The sequence below is a fragment of the Vigna angularis genome, chromosome 5 (genome assembly GCF_016808095.1).
Source record: "Vigna angularis cultivar LongXiaoDou No.4 chromosome 5, ASM1680809v1, whole genome shotgun sequence".
Lineage (NCBI taxonomy): Eukaryota > Viridiplantae > Streptophyta > Magnoliopsida > Fabales > Fabaceae > Vigna > Vigna angularis.
In genome coordinates, this window is record NC_068974.1 from 40338371 (window position 1) to 40360393 (window position 22023).

A 22023-nucleotide genomic window follows, 5' to 3' on the forward strand; every position below is an offset into this window, starting at 1 on the left:
ACACCTAACCAAGATTTATTTATGAGATAAAGACATAACATTCTTTACTAAAAACGAGAGACGATTAGTGATTGAATGTACTTCATAATTTAGCTTGTGTAGTTTTCTTCTACTTAATGATAGAGTAGTAATTAAATTATGACCCACATGTATAATAAGTCCAATAAATCACAAACTCCATTAGGATTTAAGGGGGGAAAAGTGTGATATCATTTATGTTGGAGATTAGGTTTGAGTGAGAGATAAATAAAATGTAAAAAAAATCATAAATTTATTGTTTTATTACTTTTAGTACAAAAAATTGTGTTATTGTTTCTATTTAAGAGGTGAATTCTTAAAAAGATGTTAACTTTAAAAAATAATGTTAGTGATGAAAATATCAAACCATAAAATTAAATTTTTAAAGCTAGTTTAAGGGGGGAAACAATGTTTATATATAATTTACTTTACTATGTTTTTTCTTTTAAGAATATTAGTCTTTATAACATTTCATCTCACATTTAATTTGATAATATGAATCTACCTTTGGTGGCATGTTATAAAATCATTTTAAAGTGATTTTATAAAGGTTATATTTGTGCAAAAGATGAAAGATCTTGTTGCCCAAGAGTCAAAAAATGGTTGATACCTTGGAGAGTTTGACTAGAAAATATGAATAAAAAGTTATGTATGATTCTGTCCATGTATTTGATGAGATTAAATTTTAGACTATTTAGTTGAAGAATCTTTATTCTTCTTTAGATTCTCATCTGGAACAAAATTCAAGTTTGCTAAAATAGTAAATCAAATGAACAATTAGTCAGTGGGAAGGATAGTCAAGTTGACTTTTTTTTGCACCTACAAATTCTTCGGTGGTCAAATCTGAAGTATATGGGAGAGAGGCAGACAGAAATTTTTTTATAAGAATCCTTATTCCAAAACAAACTGATAAACAAAGAAAAAAAAAAGTGATAACGAGAGTTCCGATGTTCTATCTACTGTTTATTCTGATTCTCATCCACTATCCCTCAAACTAACACCAGTAACACACATGCACATTCTTTCCCAAACCATTTTGGTAGCACAAATCCTGAATCTTCCAAGGAAACATTCTATAATAGAATTCAAGTTATGCCATGTACATAGTTACAACACACAATCCATTCATCTTCATCCAAACAAAATCCCGGGCAAAACAATACATTAATCAGTCAATTTGTCTGATTTCTTCACAGATTTTAATAATTTCAATCACCTCTACAAACTAGCTAACTTCATTGCTCTAATTTATGAGAATAAAATGGTATTGCAAACAACAAACACATTGGTGGTGGTAACTTATCCAACTAAGACAGATGACAAGGGCGACCATAAATGACCACGATGCACATCAAAGTAAGTCAGCGCTATAAAACATCAGCTGTTAATTGGTATGTGGGTATAGTGTCTATCTCTGTGTCATTTATCTTTTTACAAACATATATAAAGTGAGAGTCTGGATCTTCCAGAACGAAATCTGCTGGAAGCAATCCCTTTTCTGAAAGAGGGATGGGCTCCAAGAATGATTTTCTCGATGGTGTACTACTTTCGGGCTTTTGAAATCCAGGTCTTGCTGCAAGGAATTGGAGACCATATGCATGAGAAGAACACTGAATTACAGATCCACAACAAGAAATTATAATTCTTACTGTATCTTTATATAAATTCACGAGAGCATAACCTTTTGCAAAAGAATCACCGTAATCTTAAATAAGAAATGAACTTGTGTAACAAGTTAATTGTACTATTTAAAAATCATTTAATTTTCAAATTACATTCAGCAACTGGATGAAAAATTGCTATAATTTTAATATATCATCGATTTCGTTAATTCTTTCCATGTTCAATACTATTCATCCATAAACTGCTCTTGGACTGATGATATTGCTAAATGTCACTCCTACTAACCCAGTAATGCAATCTTAATTAGTTTTTTGGCCAACAAGCCTACAAGCATAGTATCAGCTCTCCCTCGAGCATTGAAGATCTGACATTTTAGAAGACAAAGATCTTCAATCTTGCTAAAATATTTAATCATCACATAGCTTTGTTGATTATCCAAATAAGAATAAAATCAAAATAAATCTTTTTCTAAACCTCTTTTGGCCCACATTATCCAATGCCAAGAACAAAATTAAGTGTAAAGGGCCAACTTATCCACATTTAGTGGTGAATAAAACGATATTTTCTAGCTCAAGAAAAGAGGAAAAGGAATAAACTTACGGATATTATACAACATAATTTTCCAATTGAACACGGGTCTGCTTAGATGAGGCATCCTTACTGTTGGATCGCCATACGTGATCTGAAACAAGTGACTATTCAAAAATTAGCTATACTTATCCATGTAAACCAATATTTTAGCCTATATAATACAAACAAACGATAAATTACTTTAATAAAATTTATAATAAATATTTTTTAAAACATTGCAATATTATCATTTAAGTTCATAAAAATAATAATTATTGAACTTATAAGTTTCATATTAACTTACGGTAAATAATTCACACTATGATCTGGATAATTTTAAACTAAACAAAATTTGTTTAAAAAGTTTAAATTCAATTCAAGAAGTTAAGTAAAACTCTTAGAAGCGTTTTAGTCGTAAAAAAGGTTCCTATAAACTTTTTCCGTTGAGTATGACCTCCTGAAAACACTTTCATTAAAGACAGACACCTATTCTAATTTATATAAATAGAAGATAATATTACCAAAATATAAGTCCCTCCAGGTTTTAGAAGTCTGTAAAGAAAAAAATAGGCATAATCAGTGAGAATTTTGACAAGAAGATGATCTGTTAAAAGCTTCTGTTCAAATCTCAAGATATTTATTCTCATTAAAGTCTATACAACCTACACACTTCTGCAAGCATCTGAGAAGCACTAATTGGAGCATCAGTACCACACTGAAGTACATACAAGCAAAAACGATTATTAGGACATGCAGAGAAATATAAATATATATATATATATATATATATATATATATATGTATATAATTTATTTATTTATAAATAAATTATGAGAACTATCAGTGAAGCAACATACCATCAATGAATCGAGAGTTCCTAGATCAACCATCAACGAAGCAATGGTGAAAACGTAATAACGAGACCAAAGCAGCATCAGTATAAGAATTAGGAAACATGTATACATTGTAGATTTCATTAATTTAGACAAAATTTGCATTGAATGGAATTATGATACCTTTATCAATAACACCGTCAAAAGATTCATCTGGAAAAAGGCTCATATCCCTGACATCCATCTGCAAGTCTATTGAGGTTCATGGAGGAAGCATACGTAAGGAGTTTAGGGCTTTTGAAGTTAGTTAAAAGGTAACAAACTATACAAATAAACAAAACAATGTCATCAATTAGATACATTTTAGCTGAGGTATGTACTCATATTTTCTTCTCATCATCTCAATCGCAACTGATGAAATATCAATATTTGTGATGTGCTCATAACCATCTTTGACCATATCCTCGGACATAACTGTAAAATATGACAGTATCCTTCTCCTTGTAAGTTTCTCCGAAAAATATGAATTCAATAGTTCACATATGATAAATTTCATTCAAGCAAGATGGCATGGCATATGATAAGATACCGAGATAAGCCTATGAATAGCTCACAGTGAATTAATCAATAACTTGTTTCTAGCAACGTTTAAATCCCGGACAGTGGTGGTGTCTCAAGAATGGTCCCAAAATCTATAGCATGATAGCCATTGTTTTGAATTTCTTTCATGGTTTACATCTTTTTTATGGGCAAATAGTTTGCACTCTGTATACTACATACAAATAAATTCTTACAAAGAAAAAAAAAATCAAAGTTAATGACTTTCATAATTTAAAATAAAGTGCCATGGGTGCCTTAAACAAAAATACAAGTAAAATACTATAAAAAAAAATCAGATACAAATTTCCTAGGCTAGATTCATCAATCATCTTCAAAACTCAATTGGTCTTCTTTTATCGTTTTCACTAATTCTATAGCTTTTGATTCCCATTTTTAAATTTAAAATCCAAAAAATAGCCCCAAACAAAGGCCTCGGAGGAGGGCTTTTAGGAACCAGTACATACAGCCGCTATTGGTTTACTGTGGCTGCTACAGTTAGCCATTCCACCAAAGCGGGCAGGGGCCGCCCCGCCGCTATAGCGCACTATTTCATACCTCAGTTTCGAAAATAATGGAAATACAGCTCCGGTTCAAAACAGAGAGAGCTACGAACAAACTTAAATACGTATACGAGTAACAGAGAAAGAGAACTCCATCTTTTGCACTGATGAGAATGAAAACTAAACCAACCATCGCTATCCTCATTGCTGCAGTACAATTGCCTAAACTATGCTGCAACTCCCACACTGTAAAATCTCCTCTTTTTTCAGGGCAGTTATTTTCTTCCATAAATAATCTAACCAAAGCATCAAGCAATGACTTTTATTACACAACAGCAACACATTTACAGCATGCAAAGCAGCTTAATCCATCAAAGCTGCACATATTATGTGAACCACTACTTAAACTATACAAACTATACCGCAGCTTTCATTTCCAACCAAAGCCATTTCGAGTTTACTAACAAGATTCATCGTCCAAACTAATTGCCAAGGAATCCCTATTTATCCTCTCGTCCATCAGATGATCGTATCACTATCAAACTTCCAGAGCCTTGGCAATCAATGGCACAAACATGAGCTAAAAAAAATTATAATCCATCAATCGGCAGCAGCTCTCTTCAAAAGTTTCTTGAGAATGAAAATTTCTTCTCCGTTTAGAGAAACAGGAAATAAACAGAAGGATGTGCTATTTTAATTAACAAAATAAGATCCAGCGTTTGCAAGAGAAAAACCCTAAAGTAGAAGCATAGTTGGTGAAGTTACAGCAGAGAAGGAAAGAGGAATCGAAATGGAATGATTGTATTGAGCTGTGTTGGAGTGAGAACAAAGTGAAGAAAGAGAAAGGAGAAAGCTTTACCAGCATTGCCGCAACCAACCATGAGAATCCTTGAAGAAAGAGGGATGAAATTGCGCACGAACGGTCTGAGAGCAGAATAACGCTGGTACCAATCGAAGGAACCACCCTCTTGGATGTAGCGCGCGTCCCAATACAGCGCGTCGCCGTAGTTGTAGGTGTTGCAGCTAGACACATCCCTATACATCTTCCAATCTTATCTTTCTGCAGTTCGAACAGTGAGCGCGTGTGAGTGAGTGACTGAGAAATCGGTTATAGTGGTTGGTTGGTGCGTGAGACTGTGTGGTGGGAATGGAACACGGCGGCGACAAAACCAGATTTTCTTCTTTTTATTTTTTTTTATTTTTTTTATTTTTAAACTATATATAGAAATGAGACTTCAAAAAGTGTGGGCCTTTTCTTGTGGGCCTTCTCCTCTTGTGCAGGTACAGATCCTTATCCAGCATTCATTCCTTCACGATTCACTTCACCATGAAAGATCCAGTATATTCATTTCTAAATTTCTTATTCTCATGCATCTGCTACAGTGTGAGGAAAAAATTATTTTTAAAATAAGTTTAGTATTCAATAATCAAATATATAATGTGTTGATATATGTGTGTGAGGGAGAACGACGTTTTTGAATTTTATATTTATACATTTTTCTATGTAAAAAATTATATAGATATAACTTTTAAAATAGTTATTACATAAATCAATAAAGTTATCATGTTAAATTATACTTACATATTACACAAAATACTTGGTTGGTTGAATTATTACATTTGTTCTGTATTGTCTATTTATATATATATATATATATATATATATATATATATATATATATATATATGTGTGTGTGTGTGTGTGTAATATTGATAAAACATTCTTTTATTATTTTTTAAAAAACTGTTATTTGTAGTTCCTTTAACATTTTTTTTATGGTTAATGTATTTGTTATTCTAACTTTATTAACAGCAGTTATGCAAGTAAATAATCAAAAATTTCTAAAATGTGTTTTGTACGTATAAAGTTAAAGTTAAACTACTATACGATAAATAAAAACATTATTAACTCGTTTTCAATAAATATATTAAAAAACACGGTTGTCTTTTAAACTTTTCATTATAAAATAAACCTGTGTTTATTTAAGTTATATTTAATATTATAGAATAAAAATACATATTTATATTTTATACTAATCTTATAAATACAATTAATAATTTTTCAGTGACATTTAATCATATTTTAATGTATCATAAGTTTCTGATTCTAAATATCTGATATCAATATATTTCATTTATTATTTATTTGAAATAGCTCTTAATTGAGGTATTTTTATAAAGAAAAAATAGAGAAAAAATATTATAATAAAAAATAAAACATGCGACTATAGAAGAAAAGAGGCTGAGAAAGTAGCAGGTAAGTGAACACCGCACCGCACCGCATTGTTTGCAGTCCAATGCAACGACCAGATGAGGAAGAAACGCTGTCACCGCTTCGTAAAAACCAGTTTTTTATTGATTTCCTTTGTTTTTTATGTACCGTTTCTGAGAATTGGAGCTGAAAGTTTTCACCATGAATGAAATGCAACAACAGCAAGAGAAAAAGATTGATGGAAAGGCAGAGGATTCAAGAAATGAGAACCGACCTCCATTGATGGCTCTGAACCACGTTTCAAGGCTGTGTAGAAATGTGAAGGAATCCATAGATTTCTACACAAAGGTGCTGGGATTTGTTCAGACCGAGAGACCCCAAGCTTTGGACTTCGAGGGTGCATGGTTGTTCAACTATGGAGTCGGTATCCACTTGGTGCAGTCGAAAGAAGAAGATCAGAGATTGCCTTCCGATGCTCAGCACTTAGATCCCCAGGACAACCATATATCTTTTCAGGTATAGATTAAGTGCTAGCTATTGGAAAAACTATGACTTTGATCTTTTATGAATCTGGGGTTACTTGTTTTGTTAGTGTGAAGATCTGGAAGCAATGGAGAAGAAGTTGAAGGAGATGAATGTGAAGTTCATGAAAAGGAGTCTGGAGGCAGAAGATGGAACGAAAATGGACCAAATATTCTTCAACGACCCAGATGGATTCATGGTAGAGATATGCAACTGCGAGAATCTGAAACTCGTACCTGTTGAGTCACTCAGCAAGATCAAGATCCCGATGGATCGCCACACGCCACCCATGGAGACAAATCAGCCATAGTCAAACTTTGCTTTTTCAAATGCTTCTTCACCTTGCTTCGTTAGCTTTTATGCTGAGTTTATCAGTCTCGTACACAACTATTCTTAAGTTTTAACTTCTGCTATATATCTTCAACTTCTGCTATATAACTCTATTCTTAAGTTTAGGAAATATTTCTTACATTTATATCTTTAATGAAAGAATAATATAGATAGTTTGCGAAAGCTATAAACCTATATATGAGAAGTCTAATGACGAACGTAAACATGCTAAATGAATTTCATGATCGCAAGTTAATCATACATACACACATATTATATATTATATATATATATATATATATATATATATATATATATATATATATATATATATATATATATATATATATATATATATATATATACACGTGTGTGTGTGAATAACTGAAATTAAAGGATTCAAATATCATTGTGAAAGTAAAAATTTGAAATTATTTATATTTTTTTAATTTATAGTTTAGTATTTGTAGTTTGGATTAAATTAAATTTAAGTAAATTTCGTTGGATTTAATGTGGAATTAATTCAATTTAGCTTGATATAATTTTGATTTAATGTCACAAAATTTGATCTACTTTTTTTGGACTTAAACCAACACAACTTAAATATAACTGAATTTGACTTATTGTAAAACTTGTTCAACTTAGTTATTCAACTTAGTTAAATATGATTGATTCTGACCTAAGCATGGATCAGCTTGACTTGATATTGATCTGAATTAACTTAACTCTATAAAATTAGACCAATTTGACTCCATTTAAGCTTACTCTACCCTTACATGAGTCTATCATTACTAAATTGATATACTTCATAAAAAAGTAACAAATTTAAATTATATTATATAGAAAAACATTAAATATACGAAACAAGTTAAAATAACATCAATTCAAAATTAATATATTTAAATATATTCAAATTTATGTTTTTTTTTCCAAGCTCAACGTTAAACTTAAAAGTAACAGTGCTTTTTTTTTTTTGCCAATTGTGTGAGCATCGTGCACATTATTTGGGCGAGTCTAGGTTTTGAGTTTTTGTTTCATTTTCTAATTCATAAAAAAAACACAATATATACCTGTTTTTCAGTTGGTACATTTTTGCAATGTGTACCGGGTTTTAGTAGACAAAAATACTCTTATATATCATAACTTTTAAGGTTAACGGTATTTTAAAATTTTCATCTCTCTCAATCCAACCTTTTCTCTGTCATCCCTACTGTATCTCCAATTGAAAAAATAATAAACATTTGTCGTTAAACAATTTGTCTTTGTAAAGAATTGAGTCATTGACATATTCACCTTCAGGTTCATTCAATTTCATCATCTTTACAAGATAAGACAAAAATTATAAAATGAAAACTTATTATAAAATCATTTTTTGTAAGATTGTTTAACAATCGATGTTTCTGATTTTTTTTCAGTTGGACTACCATATAATGACAGAGAAAATGTTGGAGTGAAAGAGATGGAAAACAAAGGGTTAAAAGGAATGAGGGATTTTCATTTTTTGTTTTGAAAATGAAAATTATTAAAATAATCTTAAGCTTAAAACTTAGAATTAGCAAACTCCATATATATATATATATATATATATTTTGTGAATTTCCCCCTTTTATATTTATTCTTTATTTGTTAAATGTTTCGAATTATATGTTTTAAATATTTGGTTAAATCTTAAACGATAGATATTAAATCGCATGGAGGGCTCAAAACTGTCAATGAAAAAGTCTTTAAATTATTGCTTTTAACTTAATGAATATCTTAATCATTAATTATATTTATTAATTTTTTAAAAGTACATTTATCTTAAATTTTGTATATTTAACTGAGACGTTAAAAATTAAAAAACAAATATTTTATTGAATGTGATTGGTAAGGATGCATCTTTTTTATGGCAAGCAACTAATTTTATTTAAAAATAATTAATTTTATGAAAACAGTATTTAAAATGGTAAAATAGTTAAAGAATTATTTTAATTTCAAAATATTTAAATTTCATAAAAATAATTATTTAAAAATTGAAAACGACAAAGAAATTTTTTTATTTAAAAAATATTATTACTTATAAAATTAAAAAATCATAAAAAACAAAATTTACAATTTTATTATTAATATAAATAATTTTATTTATTCTGTGGATAATTTTACAATTAAGAAAATAGTTAAGATAGATTTGAGGAAAATATCCAAACTTTCATCCTCTTAGTTAAGTGAATTTGAAGAGAAAAATCTTGCATTAAATTAATTTTTACTTTTTCTTGATATTTAATGCTTCGTTATGTATTGACAATATATACCTAAAACTGCAACATTCAAAGAATGAGGTGTTCGAATAATACTATTATATGTTGTGAAGTTGTGAATCAATGGGGGTAAGTAATCATTTCTGGAATTGAGGGAATCCATTAAGTAAAAAATTGTTGTTTGTGAAGGAGAAGATGCAAGTTGTGTTATGGCTCGAGGAAAAACAAGACAATTCATAATAAAAATAATAACAATAAAAGCAAACAATAGTAATAATAACATCATTATTAAATAATAACAATATTAAATAATAATAACATATTAATTTCAACTATAAAGGTAAAATAATAAACTAACATCTTAATTTATTACAACTTTATTTTTTATCAATTACATCGGTCAAAATTATCATAAAATTTTTAAAATTCCACATTCAAATCCATTCAATTTAATCTATACACCCCTTAAAAAATACAAAAACTTTACTAATTCCATTCACTTGCTCCATCTCAAATTCATTTTAAAAAAACACACATTAATCTTTTAGAATTATGTATTGTAGTTTGGACTAAAATAACATAGATATGAATGACTCTTTTTTAAAAAATAATAAAAAATTATCAATTTGTTGGTGTTAAAATGAATTAACCAAATATATATATATATATATATATATATATATATATATATATATATAATATTAACACCTTATGTATTTATGTCATCATCACATTAAATATATGCATGTTAAATTTATTTCATATAAATGCAATGACTAATTATTTTTATATAATTTTTTTCAGTGACGTAGTTAGTTTTAAACGATTTAAATCACTTCACCAAATAAATAACTCAGTGTATTGTTAAAATTTTAAATAAAACTAAATTCTTTTATTTTTTTTATCTTTAATTTGAAAGTAATTTATAACAAAACAAAACTCACAAACATAACCTAACCATCAGAAACTTATACAAATTATTTGTCATAAGAAAATACCGATGTACAACTTATCCAAAATTTTAAAACAAAAAATTCAAATTCAAATTTATACAATTTAAGTAATAAAGTTCTAAATATAGATAATTTCAATTGAGTATATAAATAAATAAGATTATTTATGTTCTTACATAACTTTAGGTCAAGGATATTTGTTATCAAGTTTTTTAATTAATGTATAAAAAGAATATTTTTAGGTTTACATAAAATCATTTTTTTTTAATTTAGAGAAGATAGATTTAATTAAGATTAAGTAATTATATGAGATGAAAGTGGATTAGAGAATTTCAATCTCAAATAGTTTCATATGAGAGGCTAAATGCACACAAATACCATACGTGTCAATCCCTAATTGGCGGTGCCACAGATTCGTGTTGCACCTTCTAGGAAATTATAATCCAGTGCGGCGTGTACTACTACACCATTCCAAGACCTGGATTAAACGGTTGTACGTTAGAGACAAGACCACCCTTCAAAGCCCAAAGTGTGTCACAGCGAGTGTATCTATAAACTTGAAACAACAGTTTTAACAACGCAAAATAATTTGTAGAAAACACGGTGAGAGAAGAAAAAGGGTGGAACAAGCACAACGGGGAGAGAAAGAGAGAGAGAGTGGTTCTTCTCACTCTCGCATTCCATAGATCAGATCCAAACGCTCACAATTCCTAGATCTATATCCGCTCTCCGCCCGACCTCTGAAATTTCTGATTCGTGATTTCAATTTCGTGTTTTCGCTGCAATTAGGTTTTCGGAGATCGAATGGCGTGCATAAAAGGGGTGAATCGATCGGCGTCGGTAGCGCTGGCGCCCGACGCGCCGTACCTTGCTGCCGGGACCATGGCTGGCGCCGTTGATCTGTCATTTAGCTCGTCCGCAAATCTAGAGATATTCAAGCTCGATTTTCAGTCGGACGATTCGGAACTGCCTGTCGTCGCCGAGTGCCCGAGCTCCGACCGCTTCAACCGTCTCACGTGGGGGAAGAACGGTTCTGGCTCCGAAGGATTCGGTCTCGGCCTCGTCGCTGGTGGGTTGGTGGATGGCAACATTGACATCTGGAATCCTCTCACTCTGATCCGGTAATGGACCTTTCTCTCACGTGTTGCTTTTGTTTTGAAATTGGACATGATATGTGTCTGTGGAGATTAGAGTTTCTAGGGTTAGATGGCCTGGTATCACTGGTTGAGTAGTTTTTTAAATGCATGAATTGGAGCAACAATTCAACATCCAAGATTAGGGGATGAAGCTCTGGAATTTTTTTACTGGATGATGCAATTAAAATTAACATTCAAAATCGAATTGCTGTTTTCTCATTATGAATAATAATAAATATAATAATAATTATTATTATTATAATTATACTTTTTGGTATAGTACAGTGGCCATTTTCATTTGCTGCTTTAGCATTATTGAGTTAGAATAGTAATTTAAGAATACATCATATCGCGTACTGTTTGCATCCCCTTTTTTCTTCTACTTAATGAAGAAAGAATAAAGATTTCAGCCGGAAGATCATACCGAAGAAGCAGGGAGGTAAGGTATCTTCCCAAAGCATCAAATGCATCAGGTGGAAAGAGATGACCAACCCTTTTGTTAATACATAGCTTAGTTCTTTTAATGCTGTTCTTTATATTTTGAAAGTGTTAGAATTGTGGAACTTTGTGTTTATGTTCCTTCACTCTCCTAGCGAGTGTGATGTAGTGGTTTCTCTGTGTAAGAAAATTGTGGAAGAATAGGAGATGAAGGTTTCCTAAAAGTATACTAATTCTGATGACTGATTCCTGAATTTTACATCCTTTGTGCAGAATTACTCAAATATTTTCATGTAAATGCAATGTGAACGTCTTTCCCTCAATTTTAAGTCATCTTTGCCTTTCAAATTTTTTAAGCTGAGCAATTATAGATGGATGCGTTGTCTGTTGATGGAAGTGTTTGGCAATCACCTAGATCCAAGCTATGCCAGCTCAAAATCTAGTTCTCTTCAAATTTTAACATTATAGAGTGGTTGTCACGAAAATAGAGAAAGGCAATAATTTCTGTTGGAGCAAACAAACTGTGCATAACTGATAAATCATTTTTCAATTTTGAATATTTTGGTTCATCGCTTAATTCAATGAAGTTATGATTTTAGTTTCGTCTACTATTTTTACTCTGTTCATCCAATGAGTTTATTTATTTTGGCATCTTTTCTCAGCTCGGAGTCAAATCAAAGTTCTCTTGTTGGACACCTTGTAAGACATAAAGGACCAGTAAGTTCTGCTTTACTTTTATAAGCCAACCTGATAAGTTTTAAATTTTCAATGTTCTTGACCATGTGTATTGTTCACTTAATTTAAAATCCTATACTGAATATTTTTATGTTTCAGGTTCGTGGTCTTGAATTTAATGTCATTGCACCAAATCTTCTCGCATCTGGTGCTGAGGATGGTGAAATTTGCATATGGGATTTGGTCAATCCTTCAGAGCCTACACATTTTCCACCACTAAAGGTCGGAGATTTTTCCCTTGAGAGTGTGCATGTTACATACATTTGCCCCTGTTTTGATGGATTAATAGGCTGTAATCTTCAGATATTTGTCTTTTTAATTTAATAATTTTCACACATTTAGTGTATATGATAATGGTGCAGAGTACTGGCTCTGCTTCCCAGGGAGAAATTTCATTCTTATCTTGGAACAGTAAAGTCCAGCACATATTAGCATCTACTTCATATAATGGGACCACAGGTGATGCACGAATTTAATCTACTCTTTATATTCTGTTCTGAATTTATGTTTGGTGGAAATTATATATATTTTGGTTCTATTTTTCTAGTGGTCTGGGACCTGAAGAAGCAAAAGCCAGTGATAAGGTAACCTGGTTGCTCATCTTCTGCCTTTCTTTTAGGAAGAAGTTTGGTATTCTATATCCAAAAATTATAACCTTATGTATCATTTGTAATCTGACAGCTTTGCAGATTCGGTCAGAAGGAGATGCTCTGTTTTGCAGTGGAATCCTGATGTTGCCACACAACTTGTTGTCGCATCAGATGAAGACGGTTCTCCTTCTTTGAGGGTATGTTATAGTTACTGCAAATTATTTGTCTTTTTATTTCAAGGATTGTATGCATTGACCTTATATGAGCATGTTGATCCAGCTTTGGGATATGAGGAATATAATTTCACCAATAAAGGAGTTTTCGGGACACACTAGAGGTAATGGAACCTGCTATTTTGTGTATAATTCTTGTGGTGATCTTTGTCAATGCTCCTTTTGTATGTTGGTGAACTTTATTTTTCTTAATTCCCTCCATCAGTTATCTTTTAGTTAAAAGACCAAAGCATGTGAGCAAGTACTGTTAGCTGTGGAGCCGGTCTGGGTAGATAATTGGACTTTTGGGTAGATCTTCATGTTCTCTTATTTATCTAAATTTCTGTGAATTATTCAGAAAGAGGAGGGGGAATTGGGGGGTGACATGGTGCTAGGAAGCTTCAATATAGCTGGTGACATGGATACCATATGGGCACAACTTTGACATAATGTCAATTTAGAAACTTTGGGAAACGACATGACTTGGTTATGGTATAATATATGGAAATAATATACTGTTTGTTCAATTATATAATATATGGAAGAGAACTAATATTTCTTTTCATGAGTGAATAGAATACTGTTTGTTCAATTATATAATATTTCTACTTTTATTCGTGTAAAAATGAAAGTTCTCAGAAATCAAAGTGGAAAAATTCCAAGATGTGAGTAGGAAATGTCCTTGAAGTGTCATACTGGTACACGTTAGATATGAATATGATGTCTATTTAGAAGTTTCCTTACTTATATTATGCCTTTTATATTCCTTGTTTGGAAACACTGCAAAAGCACTTCACTAATGTGCTTGGACTGGTATCCATTCATGTACATTTGTATGGTTGATTTTATTATATTATATAGTGCACAGTATAGAGCCAGTGTTGCCAAAAGGTGCCTGAATTGGGCAATTTACTTAAAAATCAAGGTATAATAAGTCTATACTTATCAAATCCCTCCAAAAACTAGATGGTAGTCCGCTTTCCTTTCATTTTGGCAATTGAGCTACACCCTGGTAGGCATCTTGTATGATTTGGTGATAATTTTCTTTTTACTTGTATATTTTGTTATCTCTGCTGTGCTCTTCCTTTGTTAAAGCTGTGTTTTATGGCTCTTGCTTTTGAACTAAGTATAATGTATTGTAAGATTGTCATGATTCTTGTTGAATTTTTGAGCAGATGGATGATAGCGTGAGGTTGTGATTTGTGATTTATAGTACTCGTAGTTTTATTTTGAAGCTATAGTCTCTTTCACTGTTTTTTAGTCTATCTGATTTGGTTTTGTTGCCTGAATTTCCCATATTAGGTGTGATTGCAATGTCGTGGTGTCCCAATGATAGCTCTTATTTGCTTACCTGTGGTAAAGATAGCCGAACTATATGCTGGGACATGATTTCTGGAGAGGTGGTGTTTGGTCTTTTTTACCCATCTCATATTCTGTTTGATGAATTCCAGAACTTTTATTACATTGACCTTTACATTTATAGAACTTTTGCTCATTGATGATGGTTTGTTTGGGTGGGGTGGGGCTACAGATAGCCTACGAATTGCCAGCTGGGACCAACTGGAATTTTGATGTGCATTGGTATCCTAAGATACCTGGAGTAATATCAGCATCTTCCTTTGATGGAAAAATTGGTATATATAATATTAAGGTACAAGTAATTTTGGTGGTTTATTTTTGTTTTGGTGAATTTTCACCTGATTTTGTTTGGCAAGTATGTGGAAGTCTGCTTTAAAGTTGTAAAAATTCATTTGGAGTGTAGGTGAATTGGACTGATACAAGAAAGTAACATGGATAAGGAAATCTTAGATTAGTTGTGGCTAAATTTTATTCACTATATTTATATTGGTCATAAATACAGTAGATCATTGTTATAGTGTCAGCATGAAGAAGTAGTGGTATAAATTGTATGATGAATTAATATTTTACTCTACAACATGTACAAGTATTTATATGGTTTATGAATTAATATTTTATTCTCTACAAATACAAAGTTTACATAATTGGATATAATATAATGATCACATTGTTCCTCATTATTCTCCGTCTCATTCTTTATCACACCAATCATGTTGTAACAATAAGTATTTTTTTTTGTTGAATTCATAGACATGACCCTGATTGTCAATTATAGACTGCATTGTGGAAAATGCTTTTTTTTTCATGTATCTTTTCCCCATGATCTTATTTTCATTAAATCACTCTTCAAGCAGGTGAGTATTTGCCTATAATCAATTTTTGACATTGAATTGGACCTTTTGTCAAAACCTGTTTTGCTTAGACTTGGTTTAATTGGGTTATTCATTACCGTGTTTTTCACGGAATTAGACTTATGTTTAATTTTTCCTTTTTAAGTCAAGTTAGACAAGAAATACAGTTTAAAAATGTAAGCAATTTTAAATTTGTTTTTCCTATTTTTAGTTTCCTTTTGGTATAGGAATAATTTGCATTTCAGATTCTCTTACTTTAGATCTGTAATATTTGTAATTATATGCAGGGTTGCCGTCAAAGTGGTGCTGGGGAAAATGATTTTAGTGCAGGTGATACTTTTTTCTTTACTTGTATGAAATTATTCATACTAGCTATTATAATTTTTCATATATCAACTGTACGTGACATACTAAAAAATCTTCTACGGATATTTCCTTTCTGTGCAGTACCACTGAGAGCACCAAAATGGTACAAGCGTCCTGCTGGCGTGTCTTTTGGTTTTGGAGGCAAACTTGTGTCTTTTCATCCCAGGGCATCTTCCACAGGTTCTCCTGGTGCTGGTGCTTCGGAGGTAAGGTTTTAGTGCTGTAATCGTATTTATTTAGCAAATTCTTAAAACTTTTTGCTGAATTCATTCTACAACTGATTTTCTAGGTTTATGTGCATAATTTGGTCACTGAAAATGGTCTAGTGAGTCGGTCTTCTGAATTTGAAGCTGCCATACAGAATGGTGAAAGGTCTTTGTTGAGGGTTTTATGTGATAAAAAGTCACTGGAATCAGAGTGAGTTCCATATACTCAGTGCAATATTGTCTCATGATCTTTCTTTTTGATGTCTAACCTTACTTTTGACTTTCTGAACAATGCTGATAATTTTTTGATGTCGTTATAGATCTGAGGAGGAAAGAGAAACATGGGGCTTTTTAAAAGTTATGTTTGAAGATGATGGGACCGCACGGACAAAACTCCTCTCACATCTTGGCTTCAATGTACCTAGTGAAGCAAAAGAAGTTAACGATGATCTTTCCCAAGAAGTAAATGCACTTGGACTGGAGGATACAACTGTTGACAATGCTGGACATGTGGCTACTAATGAATCAGTTAATTTCTCTACTGATAATGGAGAGGATTTCTTTAACAATCTTCCTAGTCCAAAAGCTGATACCCCTTTATCTACATCTGCTGGCACTTTTGTTGTTGCTGAAAATGCCAATGGTTCCGAGAAAATTCAAGATGATGCAGAAATGGAAGAGAGCAGTGACCCTTCATTTGATGACAGTGTTCAGCATGCTTTAGTTGTTGGGGATTACAAGGGGGCAGTTATGCAATGCATTTCTGCAAATAAATGGGCAGATGCATTAGTTATTGCTCATGTTGGGAATGCTTCCTTGTGGGAAAGTACACGTGATCAGTACCTTAAAATGGTCCGATCACCATACTTGAAGGTAGCTAATGATGGCATTATATAAACTGTCATTATCTAACAATTTCTATCAAATACCTACCTGATATTTTGGTTTTTACTAATCTTGTGTATTTGTGTGTTATTGTCATTTTCAGATTGTATCAGCAATGGTGAGCAATGATCTGTTGAGCTTAGTGAACACTAGGCCCCTGAAATTCTGGAAGGAAACCCTTGCTCTTCTTTGTAGTGTAAGTCTTATTGGTCCTTGCTGCTAGTCAACTTTTTTGGTTGGAATTTGAAGTGCTGAAATCGTTCTAGTGTGAGGAGTTCTAGCAACCACTCTTTTCTATTGATTGGAAATCGCAAAATTTAGTAAGCCCTACTTCTGGATTAGCAGAGAGAATAGAAACTCATAACATGATAATTGGTGGGACCTACCAAAGTTTGTGATTTTCAATGAATAGCAAATAATGGCAACATTATTCTCTTCTAAGATTCCTGTTATTTTAACATGATAAAAGAAGTCAGAGTTACCTAATGAAGTTTTACCAGCTTTTCACAGTCACTTGCTCTTCTTTCTTAATGTACCCTGGTTTTCTTTGATACTTTATTATTTCTTAAGATTTTGCCATCTCTAGAATTACTGAATCTTGAAAGCCTGCTTCAGTTCCCTTTCTCAATTTGTCTTTTAACTACATGTCTTTGTATTGTTGTTACTAGCAGTATATGTTTTACTGGATCAAGTTGAGTCCAAAATTTCTCTTATGGTACAAATTAGAAAAACGCCATATTAGCCATTAATTTTCATGATTGAGGTTATTTTGTATTGCACTCATTATTCATGTTATCAAATATTAACAGTTTGCTCAGAGAGATGAATGGACCATGCTTTGTGACACACTTGCATCGAAGCTCATGGGGGCTGGCAATACATTAGCTGCAACCCTGTGTTATATATGTGCTGGGAATATTGATAAAACTGTTGAAATTTGGTCAAGGAGCCTATCTAATGAGTACGAGGGGAAATCTTATGTTGACCTTCTTCAGGTAAGGTCAATACTTTTTGTTTTCACGGTTGCAAAATTGCCACTTAGCATTATTAAAACTTGTAAATTGACATAATTATATATTGTTAGGATTTAATGGAAAAGACTATTGTCCTTGCCTTGGCAACTGGGCAGAAGCGGTTTAGTGCTTCTCTGTGCAAGCTTGTTGAGAAATATGCTGAAATTTTAGCTAGTCAAGGGCTATTGACTACAGCAATGGAGTATTTAAAACTTTTGGGTTCTGAAGAACTGTCGCCTGAACTTACGATTTTGAAAGATCGAATTGCACTTTCTACAGAACCTGGTAAAATGTTAATTGGACACAATGGGATGTTGATTGTTAGCTAGTGACATTTTGCATGCTGAGTTTTTTATTAGAACAGTGATATCATTATAATGTTATGAATAAACTTGGTATAGAATATTTGTGTGTTGCTATTATAGTATGATGTGATTTTGTACTTCCAACCAAATTTTGCTATGTGTTTTTGGAGAAAAAGAGGGTTGGGGGGGGGGGGGGGGGGGGAGGAGATATTGCTAGGAACTGATAGAAAAAGCATTTCTTGTTTTAGGAAGACTTGATCCATCTAGTGGTTGCTTAACTGCCACTCTTTGAACTTTCTTAATGAATATTGGAGTGTTTAATTGTTTATAAACTCAATGGTTTTACCTATGGTTCCTTTTTTGTAAATGCCATTTCTATCATTATTCTACTTTAAAAACTAGTCACTGTCAAATCACATATGGTATCTAGAGCTGCATTTCAGTTAAATCAATGTTAATCGAAAGGCCGAACACAATACTCTTTTTTTTTGTGTAAAGGATTCTTGATTGAAGAGACCTATGTACAAAATTCAGCTTCTTGTTTTTCTATTTTTGTCCAATGTTGAAGCTTTCTGTATACATGTCTTTTCTTCACTTCTTTTTGTTTCCTTTTCAAATGGTTAATTGCTTGCAGAGAAAGAGTTCAAAACCGCTGCTTTTGAAAATACTCAAGCACATGGTGGGTCCTATTACGGTGCCGATAATTCCAATTATAATAGAAATTACTATCAGGTAATTTTTGTTCTTTGGCATTTTTTTGATGCAATAAGTACTCTCTTTCTATGATTTGAAATTATTCTATGTGTTTCATCATCTAGGAGTCAGTACCCACTCAAGTGCAGCATGGTGTTTCTGGAATTCAATATCCTGATAGCTATCAACAGCCGTTTGATCCTAGATACGGAAGAGGTTATGGTGCTCCTACTCCACCCCAGCAACCTCAACAGCCTAATTTGTTTGTTCCACCGCAGACCACCCAAGTTGCACAAACTCCCCAGGTATGGTATCATATCATGTAACTTCTCAAAAGAGAGCTGTTGTTGTAGTGTGTGTGGATAATGTTTATAATAGAATAAAGCTTAGTGAAAACTTGATTTTGAATCCAAATATATGGACAATATGTGGAGTTTTTTTTTTGGGGGGGGGAGGGGGGAAGGGGAATAGATACTTTCTTTAAAGCTCTTTTAGAGACATCATTTTCACTTTTAAATTAGTTGAGCTGAACATGCTCTTAAGTGAGTTTTGACTCCAAATGGTTGATTCTTGAGATATAGTAGAAAAGTTGCTTCGGAATGTAATTTCAAATTCAAGTGGTGGCAATGCAACCATTTCCTTGATATGCCAGAAGAATGTTTGAAATTTAAACTTTGGCTATGATACATGGTCGTTAATATTTGGGTTTGGAACATTCTTATTTAGTTTTGTTACGAGTAGATGGTGCAATGAGGGAAATTCATGCTCTGTCACCCTTGTATAATCTTGGATTTTGGTTTACCGTGTTTTAGTTGCAAATTCTAATAAGATTCAATGTTATATTCCATCAAAAATTCAAATTGTTTTTTATTTGTACTTTTTCCCTTGTTGCTTTCTTAAATCTAAATATTTGTTGTAGCTGAATTTCTCAAGTACTGTTGTTGCACCACCTCCTTTGAGAACTTTTGATCCTCAAACTCCTCCCGTGCTTAGAAATGTGGAGCAGTATCAGCAGCCAACATTGGGTTCTCAGTTGTATAATGTCAGTCAACCTTTTTAATTTCAATTTTGATATTATCAAGTGCTTGAGGCTACCTGAGGATTAAGCCGATATTTTGTCTATTTCAGACAACCACCAATCCACCTTACCAGCCTACACCCTCTGCTACATCACAAGTGGGCTTGGGTCATGGCCACAACCTGTCTCAAGTTGCTGCCCCTACACCAAATCCAATGGGATTCATGCCAGTCCCCAGTTCTGGTGGTGTCCAAAGACCTGGGGTGGGATCAATACAACCACCCAGTCCCCCTCAAGTGCAACCTGTGCAACCAGCTGCCGCGCCACCCGCTCCACCTCCAACTCTGCAGACTGCTGATACTTCAAAAGTACCTGGTAATTGTTTTGTGGTATCCTGGAATTTGACATTGACTAAATTAAACCTGAACTTTCCTGTGCTAATTTTACAATTGGGTCACTAAACATCTTATATTCTACTTTTTCACTCATCATCTTTGTTGCACTATTTGCTTGCTTTGACTATGGCAGGGCATCAAATGCCTATTGTCACAACATTGACAAGACTCTTCAACGAGACATCAGATGCCCTGGGAGGTTCCCGTGCAAACCCAGCAAAGAAGCGGGAGATAGAAGACAACTCGAAGAGACTTGGTGGGTTGTTTGCCAAGTTGAATAGTGGAGACATTTCCAAAAATGCTTCTGATAAGCTCCTTCAGCTTTGTCAGTCATTAGACAATGGTGATTTTGGTACAGCCTTACAAATTCAGGTAACAGTTGCAATTTTCAAATGTAAATTATTGTATTTGCCTATTTGAAGAGCTTGCATCGTATTCACATTCTATCTGTTTTACTCGTGTTGCAGGTTCTTCTCACTACTACCGAGTGGGATGAATGCCAATCCTGGTTAGGTTCACTCAAGCGGATGATCAAGACAAGGCAGAGCGTGAGACTAAGTTAAAAAAGTTACAGATTTCATTTTACTGATTTTGGAAAATTTTCGTGTGATTAGCGTCTTGCAGCAGTGATTGCTTATCCTCTCATCTATGTACACAGACTACTGCCATCACTAGATTTCAGGTGCAGGGGTTTTGATTCTATGTGCCTCTACAATTTCTTGCTGTGTCTGCAGCTTTCACATCGACTGTTATTAAAAGCTGTTACTGAAGATAGTTTTCAGGAAATGATCAGAAAATTTAGCAGATTGTTTTTCAATCGATATTTGTAATATGAAGAACAGTGTTTTTTCTGTTTGTTTGACCTAAACTTCCAGATGGTTTTTTCCTCTCACCCTTCTGGTACCGTTGACGCTCCAAGCTCCATTTTTAGATCGATGTTTCCTTTTTCTTTTTAAAGAAATATTTTGTATCACTCTAGTCATATAAGTACTGATTGATCGTCAAACAGGTGAATAATGTAGCATCATGTTTATTTAATCATCCATCATTTAATTTCTCCAAGTTGTACACGTGATTTTCTCGCACTGGTTCCTACTGGTTATCCTGGTTCGTTCATTTTGCTTAGGCATAATGCATCACATAAAAATGATCATAAAAAGATTAATAATAAGGAAAGTTGATATTATTTGTTATTGATATTTTGTTTACTATTGTTTATTAATATCAAGACTGTTCATTGTAATAATAATGAAAATTATATAAGGAGTTTGAGTAAATGAATTCAAACATTATTATATCGCGGATATGAATACTAATACACAAGTTGAATATATTGTTATTGGTTGATAAAGGAATTTTGAGTAATGCGGGAGTTACTTGATAGTAAACCAATTAGCATTAGACATTCTTTAATAGATAATCT

The 22023-nt window shown here is 32.6% G+C and overlaps 3 protein-coding genes across 6 annotated transcripts; 2 read left to right on the forward strand and 1 right to left on the reverse strand.

The window, feature by feature from the left end:
• Positions 1-1122: 1122 nt before the first annotated feature.
• Positions 1123-5368, reverse strand: LOC108340786 (uncharacterized). Of its 4 annotated transcripts, none has more exons than XM_017578364.2 (8): positions 5004-5353; positions 3405-3518; positions 3228-3296; positions 3069-3088; positions 2874-2926; positions 2733-2763; positions 2242-2323; positions 1123-1591 (listed from the first exon to the last, which is right to left on the reverse strand). In XM_017578364.2, exons 1-8 carry the CDS (start codon positions 5185-5187, stop codon positions 1386-1388), a joined length of 759 nt encoding a protein of 252 aa, XP_017433853.1. In that variant the 5' UTR covers positions 5188-5353; the 3' UTR covers positions 1123-1385. The 4 variants fall into 4 exon arrangements, with proteins under 4 accessions (XP_017433853.1, XP_052733675.1, XP_052733674.1 ...); XM_052877716.1 differs by having other exon boundaries at positions 1451-1591; positions 2242-2336; positions 5004-5368; XM_052877715.1 differs by lacking the exon at positions 3405-3518 and having other exon boundaries at positions 5004-5355.
• A 1025-nt stretch (positions 5369-6393) lies between these two features.
• Positions 6394-7326, forward strand: LOC108340787 (glyoxylase I 4). Its single transcript, XM_017578367.2, has 2 exons — positions 6394-6872; positions 6949-7326. The coding sequence occupies exons 1-2, from the start codon at positions 6558-6560 to the stop codon at positions 7186-7188; spliced, it is 555 nt and encodes a 184-aa protein (XP_017433856.1). The 5' UTR covers positions 6394-6557; the 3' UTR covers positions 7189-7326.
• A 3578-nt stretch (positions 7327-10904) lies between these two features.
• LOC108340284 (protein transport protein SEC31 homolog B) lies at positions 10905-21657 on the forward strand. The gene is made up of 22 exons (XM_017577554.2): positions 10905-11519; positions 12635-12689; positions 12807-12929; positions 13070-13166; positions 13255-13291; positions 13389-13494; positions 13577-13634; positions 14812-14909; positions 15041-15160; positions 16007-16049; positions 16167-16291; positions 16375-16502; positions 16612-17164; positions 17280-17372; positions 17986-18171; positions 18261-18474; positions 19129-19226; positions 19313-19492; positions 20107-20229; positions 20316-20580; positions 20734-20972; positions 21068-21657. Exons 1-22 carry the CDS (start codon positions 11203-11205, stop codon positions 21161-21163), a joined length of 3354 nt encoding a protein of 1117 aa, XP_017433043.1. The 5' UTR covers positions 10905-11202; the 3' UTR covers positions 21164-21657.
• The last annotated feature ends 366 nt before the right edge of the window (positions 21658-22023 follow it).

Coding starts and splice junctions, on each gene's coding strand:
- LOC108340786 (XM_017578364.2), bottom strand. CDS start 5,187: ATGTATAGGGATGTGTCTAGCTGCAACACCTACAACTACGGCGACGCG. Junction 2,927..3,068: donor GAACTCTCGATTCATTGATG/GTATGTTGCTTC, acceptor TATGTACTTCAG/TGTGGTACTGATGCTCCAAT. Junction 2,764..2,873: donor ATGCTTGCAGAAGTGTGTAG/GTTGTATAGACT, acceptor TTTTCTTTACAG/ACTTCTAAAACCTGGAGGGA.
- LOC108340787 (XM_017578367.2), top strand. CDS start 6,558: ATGAATGAAATGCAACAACAGCAAGAGAAAAAGATTGATGGAAAGGCA. Junction 6,873..6,948: donor ACAACCATATATCTTTTCAG/GTATAGATTAAG, acceptor TTGTTTTGTTAG/TGTGAAGATCTGGAAGCAAT.
- LOC108340284 (XM_017577554.2), top strand. CDS start 11,203: ATGGCGTGCATAAAAGGGGTGAATCGATCGGCGTCGGTAGCGCTGGCG. Junction 13,495..13,576: donor ACGGTTCTCCTTCTTTGAGG/GTATGTTATAGT, acceptor ATGTTGATCCAG/CTTTGGGATATGAGGAATAT. Junction 14,910..15,040: donor GGGACATGATTTCTGGAGAG/GTGGTGTTTGGT, acceptor GTGGGGCTACAG/ATAGCCTACGAATTGCCAGC.